General features: G+C 30.0%; 2 protein-coding genes across 2 annotated transcripts; both read left to right on the plus strand.

Moving 5' to 3' along the window:
* The first annotated feature begins 5,791 nt into the window (after positions 1-5,791).
* Positions 5,792-7,342, plus strand: LOC101494582 (probable ribose-5-phosphate isomerase 2). The gene has a single exon (XM_004496927.4). The coding sequence runs from the start codon at positions 6,151-6,153 to the stop codon at positions 6,955-6,957; it is 807 nt and encodes a 268-aa protein (XP_004496984.1). The 5' UTR covers positions 5,792-6,150; the 3' UTR covers positions 6,958-7,342.
* A 155-nt stretch (positions 7,343-7,497) lies between these two features.
* LOC101494896 (exonuclease V, chloroplastic-like) lies at positions 7,498-11,559 on the plus strand. The gene has a single exon (XM_004496928.4). The coding sequence runs from the start codon at positions 10,135-10,137 to the stop codon at positions 11,422-11,424; it is 1,290 nt and encodes a 429-aa protein (XP_004496985.1). The 5' UTR covers positions 7,498-10,134; the 3' UTR covers positions 11,425-11,559.
* Positions 11,560-11,952: the final 393 nt, after the last annotated feature.

The following is an 11,952-nucleotide window of genomic DNA, read 5'->3' on the forward strand; positions in this document are numbered from 1 at the left end:
AGCTCTTTCATATTCTTATTTTCTATTTAAAATAAACATAAAATTTAGAAAATAAAAACTAAAAAATATTTTTAGAAAGTAAACAAATCCTAAGTTTTCTTTTATGTTGGCATTTCAAAGAAAAAAAAAGTCAAAAACAAAAGGTGCATGATTACATAAAAATATGATATCCATTGAAGTGGATTCGAAGATTATGTGGAGATTCGGCCGTCTTAAAAGCAAGCCTCACGCATTGTTTGCCACTGCATCACCTATTTTTATTCCATATAAATGGATGGATGCCGTATAAAAAGAATATATAATTTTTCTTGATAATAAAAAAAAAAAGAATAAATAAATTTTGACTTTTTTTTTATAAACAATATATTTTGGTTTCTTCTATAGAAAAATTGAATTTATAAAATTTAACTCTTTAGGAATTCAGCACATTAATTTATTTCTAACCAATCATTTTTCATGTTTGTAGTCCATTCATTCAAGTACTAAAAAGAGGAGAATTTGGCAAAGGGGGCTCCCAAAGACTTTGAATGTTGACTGCTTATTGCTACAATATTTTCAATTCAGCATGGGGTTTGAAAAGCATCCAACACGAAAGTTCTCTACGGTTTGTAAAATATCAATATATCATAAATAATTTTTAATGTGCTTAAAAGTTTATTTAAACACTAATTAACACGATCAATTATACCATCAAACACTAGGAGAATTTTACCTTGGTTAAAATGTATATTTTAAGTCAGTTCCGTGTTCGAGTTAACAACAAACGACTTAATAAACATGTTGTTTTTTAAGTCGTTTTATGAACCGACTTAACAGAGATTTGTCTTGTTAAGTCGGTTTAACTTAACCAACTTAAACATCATAAATTCAATTCAACATAACTTAACAGATATAGTTAAAATAATTATTATTTTTTTAATAAATTTCTCATTTTTTTAAATAAATTTCTCATTTTTTATGCTCTTGCTCCATAATACAGTATTTCGTATTAAATTTCAATTCAAAATATTGTACTTTTAACCACAATTTTATATAACCATCTGATAACCAAAATATACAATATCAGAAGTTCATACAAAATATAGAGTACAAATAAGATGTATCACATTTCTAACTATTCTTGACAAGACGGAAAATGATTTAGATGTTCATTAAAAAAATCACAAAATCACATTTAGCAATATTCAATAGACATATATTCGAGCACCTTCATTTTCTTCAATTAATTCCAAAATAAAATTTACACAACGTTCTTGAACTTCTTTAATTTGATCCGGATGAAATAATATCGAGTCGTCAAATATCTGAACAAAAAAACACGATCAATATCGATTGAATCCTAATTTTTATCATACAAACATTAAAAAAATACAGACAATAACAACTTATAATTTTTTTTATCATACGAACATAAAAAAACACAATCAATAATAATTTGTAAAAAATTTACGTACTTGCATCAATGTATCAACAATACCAGTTGTTACAATGTTCAACATATGTAACATGACATAATAGCCACACTCATAATTTGAAGCTTGTCTCTGACTCTAAAACTGAAATCACAAAAAAATTGTTAAATGCATAAAATTGTTATAATATTATAAATTAAGTTATTTATTTGTAAGCAACTTACTATAGGAAAACTCTATGTGATCTTCAGTTTAATTCTCAAACCTAGCAACTTATAATAACCTTCGAAAGCTCTGCAAAATAAAAATGAATATTAAAATTGTGTTAGAAAACATATTACAATACTTATGAACAATATAAATAAATTAAATACTTACAAATCAACAATGTGGCATATTTTTTTATATAGCTTCCTTCCCAATGAACATATAAAGACTACCTCCTTAGGATTAATAATAAGCAATTGCCAATTACGACTACCCTAAATAACTAAATATATGTTATATTCATTTTTATCTATTATAGACGATAAGGAAAATAGAAAATACTTACTTTATGAGATAAGGTGTTAGGTAACAAGTTCTTTTTTTCTCGAACAACTTCTTTTGAATGTTGACTTGAGCATTAGTTGAATCATTTTCACTTTGGATGAAACTTGGATCAATAAATCCATACACTTCACTTTTTCCCAAGTCAATACAATGACGATATAGATACCTAAGATATGAAACTTAATTTTCATTATAAATGAAATTCATAATTTGACAAAATTTACAAATAAAACATACTTACGTTAGACAAACTTGTAAAATGGTGATGCATATCTCTTCTTTACCCATACACAACTCTATAATATCTTTCAATGGAAGGAGAAAAAAAAACTAGTTTCACCATGTTCCAACTTAAATTTTAAAGGCTTTGACATTTTCATTGTCATTACCATCAATTGTTCAACATAATTTAGTTGAAAGTTTTGTCTTTTTGGTGGAACATCATCTTTCTTTAATACCTCAACAGCCTAAACCATTAAAATAACATATTAGCCAACATAATTAAAAATTATAAGACCTATTACTTCAGGAATAATAGTTCATTTAATCTCTTAAAGATTCAAGTCACACTCTTCTTATTTGAGATACAAGTTCAGTGAAATAAGATAAAATACATAAAATATTATAAAATACTATTGTATATCTTTTAATTGTTTTATTCTGTTTCAATAGCAAGATGTAAAGTTTACAACTTATATATCTACTTTTCTACATAAAATACTATTGTTATTCTATATTTTTTAATTGTTTTATTGAAGAATGTTTTTCAGTCAAATTTTAACTTTGTTTGTTACATATTAAAAAAAAAATTAATAATTTTTAAAATTATTTTTTTTAAAAAGCAAAATTTATTTTATGTTTATTTACTATTATAAAATTTATTCATCCAAAAAATAAAAGGACAAACCTAATTGATTTAGATTAAATAAAATATTGGTGAGCATGTCTGTGTACCGTGACAACGTGCAAAGTTATCATCATACAATCCGATCAAATGTGACATATAGCAAATAAATATATAGAAATAAACTCACCCTAAAAATATCCATTATTTTGCTCCCTATTCTGTCCACATACAAATTCTAAAAAATGTAAAATATTCATTGTTTTGCTTCCTAAAAATATAAAAGATCCAATCTACATGTATTACTATTGTTTTGCTCCTTATCCTGTTCACATACAAATTTTAAAAAATGAAAGAGATAAAATATGTAATTTAACGTGAGAATCACCCTCTTAATTGGATATATTAATTTTTTATTTTTCTTTTTACCGTGGTTGCGTGTTTCACATATTTACAAAATTAGCACCGCCTTATTTTATTAATTCGTTTATATAGGACAACCGACTTAAATATACATCCGCCTCATTTGTTAAGTCTGGTGGCAAGTAAACGACTTAACTGACTATGTTAAAAACTCAATTTTCTACTGGTGAAAATTACTATCTCTACTCCTGTTTTAAGTGTATTTATTTATTTTAATTGTTGTTTTAAGTTTTAAGGTTGTTCACACCAACCAATAATATTATTAAATTTTGTTAGTTTTCATAAATAATTTATCTTTTCTTTTTTATATTACCATTAATTATTTATCATCTCAATACGTTTATTTCTCTCTATGCAATAAATAAACATGAATCATTTTTAGAAAACAACATTTACTACTAGTTTGCAATTTTGAGAAGTCTAACTTTTTCGGTTGAGACAATATAATAATGACACATCAATGTATGTTATAATTTCATGTGTTTGACCTATTAATTGGTTGGCTTTAAGCTTCTATCTCCATTGCAATAGTCGATGTTAGTGATGTTCTTTACATCTTTTCTTTACATTAAAAAAAACGTTCTAAAAGGAAATAATAATAATAATAATAATAATAATAATAATAATAATAATAATAATAATAATAGTAATAAGCGACGACACATAACCCCAAATTAATAGGAGCATCAAATTACTTTTTTTAATTGGAATATATATTAAAATAAAAAATTACATACTTAACATATACGTTTTTATAGGGTTAGGTCTCTAACAAAAATTATAATGTCACATTAAAATTTTATTTTATTGTCTTATAATATTTTGTCGCCTTTCAATTTAAATTGAGCTTTTAAACCTTTTTGTCTACTACAAAGTTCGAATCAAAATATCACAGTTAAAAAAAAATTTTAAAGTAAATCAAAATTATCAACTCACCATAATTCACAAATTAATAGATGGATTAATATTTTTGTTAGCATTTGATGTTAGTACTACATGTTCAAATTAATAGATATACATATAACTAATTTCTCTATAATTTTTTTTTTTACATATATTGTAGTTTATATTGTTTTAAAATTTTCAGTGCTCATGTGATTTTTAAAATTTTTTTTCAACAATATTTTATTCCACTTAAGGGTGCATCAACATAATTAATGACTACTTTTTTACACATATTTTATGTTGATAGTTATCTGAATCTGTATCTGATAATCAATAAATTTACACGACTTATAAAAATATAGGGTGCCAAATTATAATTCACACAGAAGACTTAAAATCTCATAGGCAACCCTTCATTTATGGGTTGAAGAAAATGAAGGTTAATGACGCTTTTGAAATTTTATGCTAAATTACACATTTAACCCATTTACTTTTGTTAGTCATATTAGTCATTTGTATTATTTTTTAGCAAAAAATATTAACTTTTGCTCACGTGTTATTTAAAGTTATTTAAATGAGACCAAAAAGTTAGTTAAGAAAAAAATAATTTTCTATTTTTTTCTTTTCTTCATTTTTTTCTTCAATTTTAGACTCATTATTATCTTCTTCACCATTATTCATTTACAATTTTCTAAATTAGAAATATATATCTAGTAATTCTCAAAACTAATTTCGAACATCAACATCTCTACCCTATAACCAATATCAAATTCCACATTCATTTCTAGTTTTACTTATTGAATTGCACAACTTTGTTACTTTTTGTTTTATGTTTGCAATTGGTGGAATTGTTTTTGTTGTGTCAGCCTCTTCTAATATTTTTTCCCATAATTTTCTAGTGACTCATCTCTACTAATTATAGAGTAAAAAACAATAGTAATAACAATAATTAGTAACATATTGAATTTAATGTACAAAAGAAAAAAAGGAACCATAAACTTTCACCTAATGTCGTGTTGTACCCATCTGAAATGAAAATTAGTAAATCATCCCCATTAACAATGCATCCTTCTCCCCCAAAAGGAGATTTTACTTGGATTAAGGATTAAGTTTGTAATTTTTCTTACGTATCTCCCTCCTAGAGCCCAGGTATCATATGTACCTCCAAAATAAGTAGCCTTAAATACTAGAAGAAATAATAGTTAAAAAAACCATATATTTAATAAATATATCATTTTTTTATTAATATTTTTATTTTTTAAATAGAATAATTGCTTTATGCATGTTTATATGAAATTTTACCGGAAGATGTGAGAAGCCTACAATCAGTTGCATGATCGGAGAAGGGTGTGCAAGTTGGCCAAGTAAATGATAAAACGTAATTATTGTTATTCAAAATGTATAGTAACTCATAAAGGTTAATTAGACTTCCTTTTTACTCAAAAAGGGGTTGAACTATAACTTTATCTATAAATACCAAATTTATAAATTAAGTTAGTCAGACTCAATTAAACAATTCGTATCTCATTGTATTTAATGTTTTCATTTGAAAATTATATATAAATTAAATTATACTTTAAAAATACATATGAAATAAATATAAATTAATATTGAAATATTTAGGTTTAGTTTTGGTGTGATGATGAAGTTAGATTACGTAGAGATTCGACACCGCGGGAAACGCGTCGGTCAATCTTTTGCTTCAAAAACAAAAAGCAGTGTTTATTATGATTCCTCCACCCTTCCTCATATAAATAATCCCTTTTCCCTCGTTCCGCAGCCAAACGTTCCTCATCTAATCCCTTCTCCTCTTCAAATCTAAAAACCCTATCACCAAAAACACATACCCTCCCTCTCTATTCTCAATTTCTCATTCATTTTTATCCACACGCTCATACCTTACCCTAATCATATTTATCATTATATTCTTCCTTCTTTCTCTCTCATTTTTTATTCTTCAATTCATTTTATTCCCTTCAACACTCCACTTCCACCGTCACCGTCAAAACCTTATTCCTTTCTCCGACGACCTAAATGGCCATTCCCTACCCCCATTTCATCTCCTCCGAGAAAGCCGCCATTGAAGCCGGACTTCTCATACCTTCTTCACCCTCTTCCTCCGTCTCCGTCATCCTCACCCAAGACGATTTAAAGAAAATCGCCGCTTACAAAGCCGTCGAATATGTCGAATCCGGCATGGTCCTCGGCCTCGGAACCGGCTCAACTGCCAAACACGCCGTCGACCGTATCGCCGAGCTTCTCCGTCAAGGAAAACTCAAAAACATCGTCGGTATACCCACTTCAATGAAAACACACGAACAAGCCGTGTCGCTAGGGATTCCCCTCTCCGATCTCGATTCTCACCCTGTAATTGATCTCGCCATTGACGGTGCTGATGAAGTTGATCCTTATCTCAACTTGGTTAAAGGACGCGGTGGGTCCCTTCTAAGAGAAAAAATGGTGGAAAGTGTTTGCAAGAAATTCGTTGTTATCGTTGATGAGTCAAAATTGGTTAACTATTTGGGTGGCAGTGGTTTAGCTATGCCTGTTGAAATTATTAGGTTTTGTTGGAAATTCACTGCTGTTAGGCTTCAAAAACTGTTTCAGGAATCTGGTTGTGTTGCAAAGTTAAGAACTTTTGGTGAAAAGGAAGAACCTTTTGTTACTGATAATGGGAACTATATTGTTGATTTGTATTTCGAGAAGAGTATTGGTGATTTGAAGGTTGCAAGTGATGCAATTCTGCATATTGCTGGTGTTGTGGAGCATGGAATGTTTTTGGATATGGCTACTACTGTTATTGTTGCAGGTGAACTTGGGTTAACAGTGAAGAATAAGTAGTTGAGAATTCAGACCAGATGTTTAGGAGAAGAAGAATAATTTTAGGAGGGTTGAAGGTAATTTAATTGGTCAAGGTTGATAATTTCAAATGGGATTCTAACACTCTATATTTTATGGAGGTGTAGTAGTATGATAGATTTTTATTTAGTGAATCGATTAGGAGAGTTGGTTCATGTTTTTTTATTTATTATCTGCTAGTTTAATTTTGTATTTTGACTTGATTTGAGCAAGAAGAAAATTGAGTCTTGTTGAAAAGCTGAATATTAAGCTTGCATAAGGGCTCTTGTGTGGTATAATGAATTAGTTGTCCACACAGTTTCTTGTTGAATTGATGATGTTTAACATTATTGAACTTTATCTAATTCAAATTTTGCTTGTTTTTCCCCTTTGGTTTGTTATTATTGAATTTTATATTTGGTACTTGGTCATCATTGTCTAGCTGCTAAGCTGTTTTCTCTGGTGTCATGTTATCAAAAGTATTATCAATTCAAAAATATTTTTTTCCCGTTTCATCATCTTAATGCTGTGTTTGAATTGATATTGACAGAGAGTTTAGCAAAATTACCGTGTTCTAAACTTTGAAGCTTCAATAAAATCTCAGTGGGCATCGTGAAACTCGCCGTAACTCTATACAACCACTTAATTTGGACATATGATTACCCGAGTGGAGATACTCCTTTCAATAGAGTTTGCAAATGTTGGAAGTTCTTTAATATTTTATTTTTGATTGTTGTGTCTAATATTTCATTTTATCTGCTTACATTAATTTGAACCTCTATAAAAAGGAGACTCCAACTGCATACATATTAGGTTCAGCTTATAAATAAGAGAAAATAAAGTTTTTCCCTTCAGAATATCTCATATGAAGATGTTAAAAAAAGTGGTTTTTATAAGCTTAACCACGTTCAAGTCTGTCATAGCCATTTGTGTTAGTAACAAGTAACACAATTCTTTGTCAAACTTTACTTGTCTTTTGGCCAAATTATAAATTATCAGGTTCCCATTTTCACGAGAATTGAAAGGTTAAAGACAAAAATAGTACTTCTATTCCACGGAGGCAGTGGCCAAATTATGCAATAGAGGCTATGCATGTTTTCATGCAGTTGCATCAGATAGCTGAAGTAGACATTCCATCATGAATATGTTCGAGCTAAATTTATAGTGCCAAACCATAAAGTATTGGATTACAATGTTCCCATACTTAGACGGATCAAATCAAGCATTCTTTTGAAGGATTGTAAGGATCCAGGCAAAGCTATGATTTGTCTGAGAGCTGGTCTTGTTTTTCTTTTAGTACATTGTTTAGCAGGTAGATTCTTAGCTAGTCAGGCTTCAGGGGTTTTTGTTCTGTGATCTTTTGAATTTTTATTGTTTCCTCACAGCACAAGATACTTTCTGTTTATGCTTGTATAATACATTGCGTTTTATTATTTATACATGTCTGGTTTACACATTTTCACGCAATGGGTGTTCTACAAGCTATTGATGCAGGGGCATCTTTTATCATTAACTTTTTATGATTGCCAACCTTTCCACTATAGACTTATGGCGTGTTTGGAGATTATTGAAGATTGACATGTGAAGGTGTTGTAGTTTTTTTCCCCTTAAGAATTACTGTTCATCAAGCAATCAGTGCCGAGTTTCACTTGAAGCTGAAAGGAGACAATGTTATGCTGATCAAACGTGTGAAAGTTACAGCTTGATGGATCTTATTTATATATTTTGTGATAATTTTTTTTTGATAAAGCCATACTTCATTAATGTAACATTGGGGAAATTTGTTACTTTGCATGTTCAATATTTTATCACTGCACAGTTTCCAATCCATGTGACTGCCACTTACTACAAAATTGTCCCTTGTTTGGTTAGCTGCCTTATAATGTTGGATCAATGAGACACTGACAATTATAAATTGTAACAGTTGTTGGTTTAACTGAATATAGGCTACATGTTCATTAATGACAATTCAGTTTTTGTATTTATTATGGGTTAGGTAGCAGGATTCTTAGCATTTGAACATTAGAGGTAATCAAATCTTCATTCCTATCCTATTTGGTTGGGGTATAGTTGATTCTATCATCAATGTGCTTGATCATAGATTCATAGGCACACTGGTATAGTCACGTTAAAAACAACTGTTGGGAATTTTCCTAGTACAGGATGTGATTAGGCTAAGGTATGTTCTTTTAATTTTGTTTAAGTTTTGTTTTTGGCAGCATAAGCTAGGGAAGTCCTCAACAGTGACATAGTTCATCGAATTGATTAGGTTGGTCCATGGTCCACAAAGTCCTCAAATCCTAAAGTTGAACAATAATTTAAAGTGTGTTGTTGACTTGACTCTATCAAATTGTTTGGCATTAAATATGTCTCATTATGATTTTAATATCTATCTATTGGCCGCATATATATGGTCCAATACCATTGCAAAAAAATAAACAAATATATGGTCCAATAGGCCCATGTTATTTTTGTGATTTCATTTTCTGCCCAAAACGTTTGTTTAGTATCTCTGATTTTACAAGTCTGACGGCAGTTTTCACTTTCTGTAAAAGGGTAACATTATTTTTAATTTTTATGTGCATTAAATTTGTGGGGGTACATGGTTTTAATAGATAGCTTAGCAGTGAGGGTATATATGGTCCTTTCTTCGTGACTCATTAGCAACGAGTGCAGGGTTTTCTTTACTATATTCTGCCTTACAGAAAAATAAAGCATTCTATGAAAGTTGATTTTGTTCTGGGAAAAACACTAAAGGACAAATGAAAGCTACAAGTAAGGAAAAGCAAATCTAAAAATCTCAGAAACAAAAATTGCTAGGAATATAAAAATGCTGGAGTTCAAGGTGAAGTGTTCAACAAACAATCTCTAAAAGTGACACGCATCTTTTCTTTCCTGTTATTAGTATCTCTAATCTAATCTTCTGTTGACAATATTTGCTCATAAAAATTGTGGCCCCCCATTAAAGTGTCCACCACAAAACTTGCTTTGTTTTCCTATCTTTTATGTTTTATATTTTTATTTTGTCTACTTTCTTTGAAGCCTAGTGACTATACTAATATTTCTTGCTGGTTAAGACTTCCAATTTTTACTATCTCCCTTTTGATAAAATTTCAATACTTTACAAATTTATTTATGAGGTAGTGCACAAGTAATACTGCACTCCAATCCCTGATCTAAATGGCAGGAACATTCTCCAAAATCCCAATTGAGATTGTAAGCAGTGATGAGATGGCTTCCATTGATGCTGCTTTAGCTACTGCAGCATGTTCTTCTGTCACTCCTGCAACATGTTCTTCTGTCACTCCTGCTGCTGCTGCTGTTCCTGTTATACACTCACCAACATCAGCCACTCGGATTCGCAGAATCAGCACATCGACTCAGTCAGTTCCAGCTCAAGCCAAGAGAAGCCTATTCACGCATTCCGAACCTGCCATAGAAGATATTGGCAGTTTTGTAAGCAATAGGAAGAAAAAGTCTAGAGCAGATGATACGTTACTGCACCGATTTAGAAGCAAGAGAGGCTTGTTTGTCACTGATATCACCAAGACAGAATGGTGTGAAAAGCAAATGGAATTTTCTCTCTTTTCTGAAGAATGGAAGAACTATGAAGCCAAGCCAGATACAGCCTTTGTTTATGGAGGAGGAAGGAGGAATAGTAACCCGATGAAAGCTGGTATAGATCGGCATGTTCAGCTCGAACGAGAGGTTCTTGAACAGGTGGAAGTGAATGTAAAATCATGTGAAGATTATATGGCATTGAAGCTTGTTAATTTCATCAATGGGGTGAATCAACTACTGTCTGATGGACTAACTCGCGAGCTTCCGATAATAAGCTTTGATTTTGCACACGGTATATGGATAGTTGGAAAAATTGACGAAATTCGGATGCCAAAGTTAAAAAATGATCATAATCCAGTGCTAGTTGAAACAAAGACTCGTTACCGCGACACAGTTCCTGCAGAACCACAAAAAAGAAATGGAATGATTCAGTTGATGTGTTACAAGTATTTATGGGACAATTTAGTTGCTCATGCTAATCATGATTTTCCTTCTAAACAGTTGTTTGATTATTTCGAGTTAAATCCTCGACGAACTTTATGTAAAGATCTTCAAAAAGCATGTGTTGATTCTGGAATCTCAGCATTGACACTTGATGATGTGGTGGTGTGTTATCAAAATATGTGTAAGATGTTGCCACCTTCTAATGATCAGCTAGTGTTGAGATATGAATCTCAGAGGGATCAGTCACTATTGGAAGAAGAAAAATTTGTGTATGATGATGGTTGGATAAAGGATGAGATTAGCGTTTGTCTTGAGTTTTGGCTTGGATGGAGAGAAGCTAGTTGTGTTGACGAGGAAGAGGAATGGAAATGTAGGTTCTGTGATTTTGTTTCTGAGTGTCCTGCATACACTGATGATGATTCTGAGAGCACAGAAACTCATTCAGAGGATGACTCAAGTGAGTGATGATTACATGTAATTGGAAGTGTTTAGTTCGATTAAGCTATGTTTAGAGCAGCAATTTGGAGGAAAAGTGTCGGAAGACTGATTTTCTATTTCTTAATTAAACAAATTATAAAATCGATGAATATTTTATGATCATATTTTATCATTATCTATCGTGTTATTTTATTATTTTTTTTATTTATATCAAATATATCTCAAGATAAGATTTAGTAGCTTTAATTTTTATTAGTAGTTTTAAAATGTTTTTTTTTATGAAATAAAATTTTAAATAAATTGAGTTTTAGAAATTTGTCAGAGTCACGTCGATATCTCTCAAATCTAAAAAAATACTGACATAGATATTTATATATCATCAACAAAAAAAAAGTTTTAACACTAATAATATAAGTCCAACTTATACCTTTATAATATATTAATTATAATTAAAATATTATTATACAATAATTTATCATACTATTCTTTTGATTTTATTTAAAATTCAAATATATATATATATATATATATATATATATATATATATATATATAT

The sequence above is a fragment of the Cicer arietinum genome, chromosome 4 (genome assembly GCF_000331145.2).
Source record: "Cicer arietinum cultivar CDC Frontier isolate Library 1 chromosome 4, Cicar.CDCFrontier_v2.0, whole genome shotgun sequence".
NCBI lineage: Eukaryota > Viridiplantae > Streptophyta > Magnoliopsida > Fabales > Fabaceae > Cicer > Cicer arietinum.

Coding starts and splice junctions, on each gene's coding strand:
- LOC101494582 (XM_004496927.4), top strand. CDS start 6,151: ATGGCCATTCCCTACCCCCATTTCATCTCCTCCGAGAAAGCCGCCATT.
- LOC101494896 (XM_004496928.4), top strand. CDS start 10,135: ATGGCAGGAACATTCTCCAAAATCCCAATTGAGATTGTAAGCAGTGAT.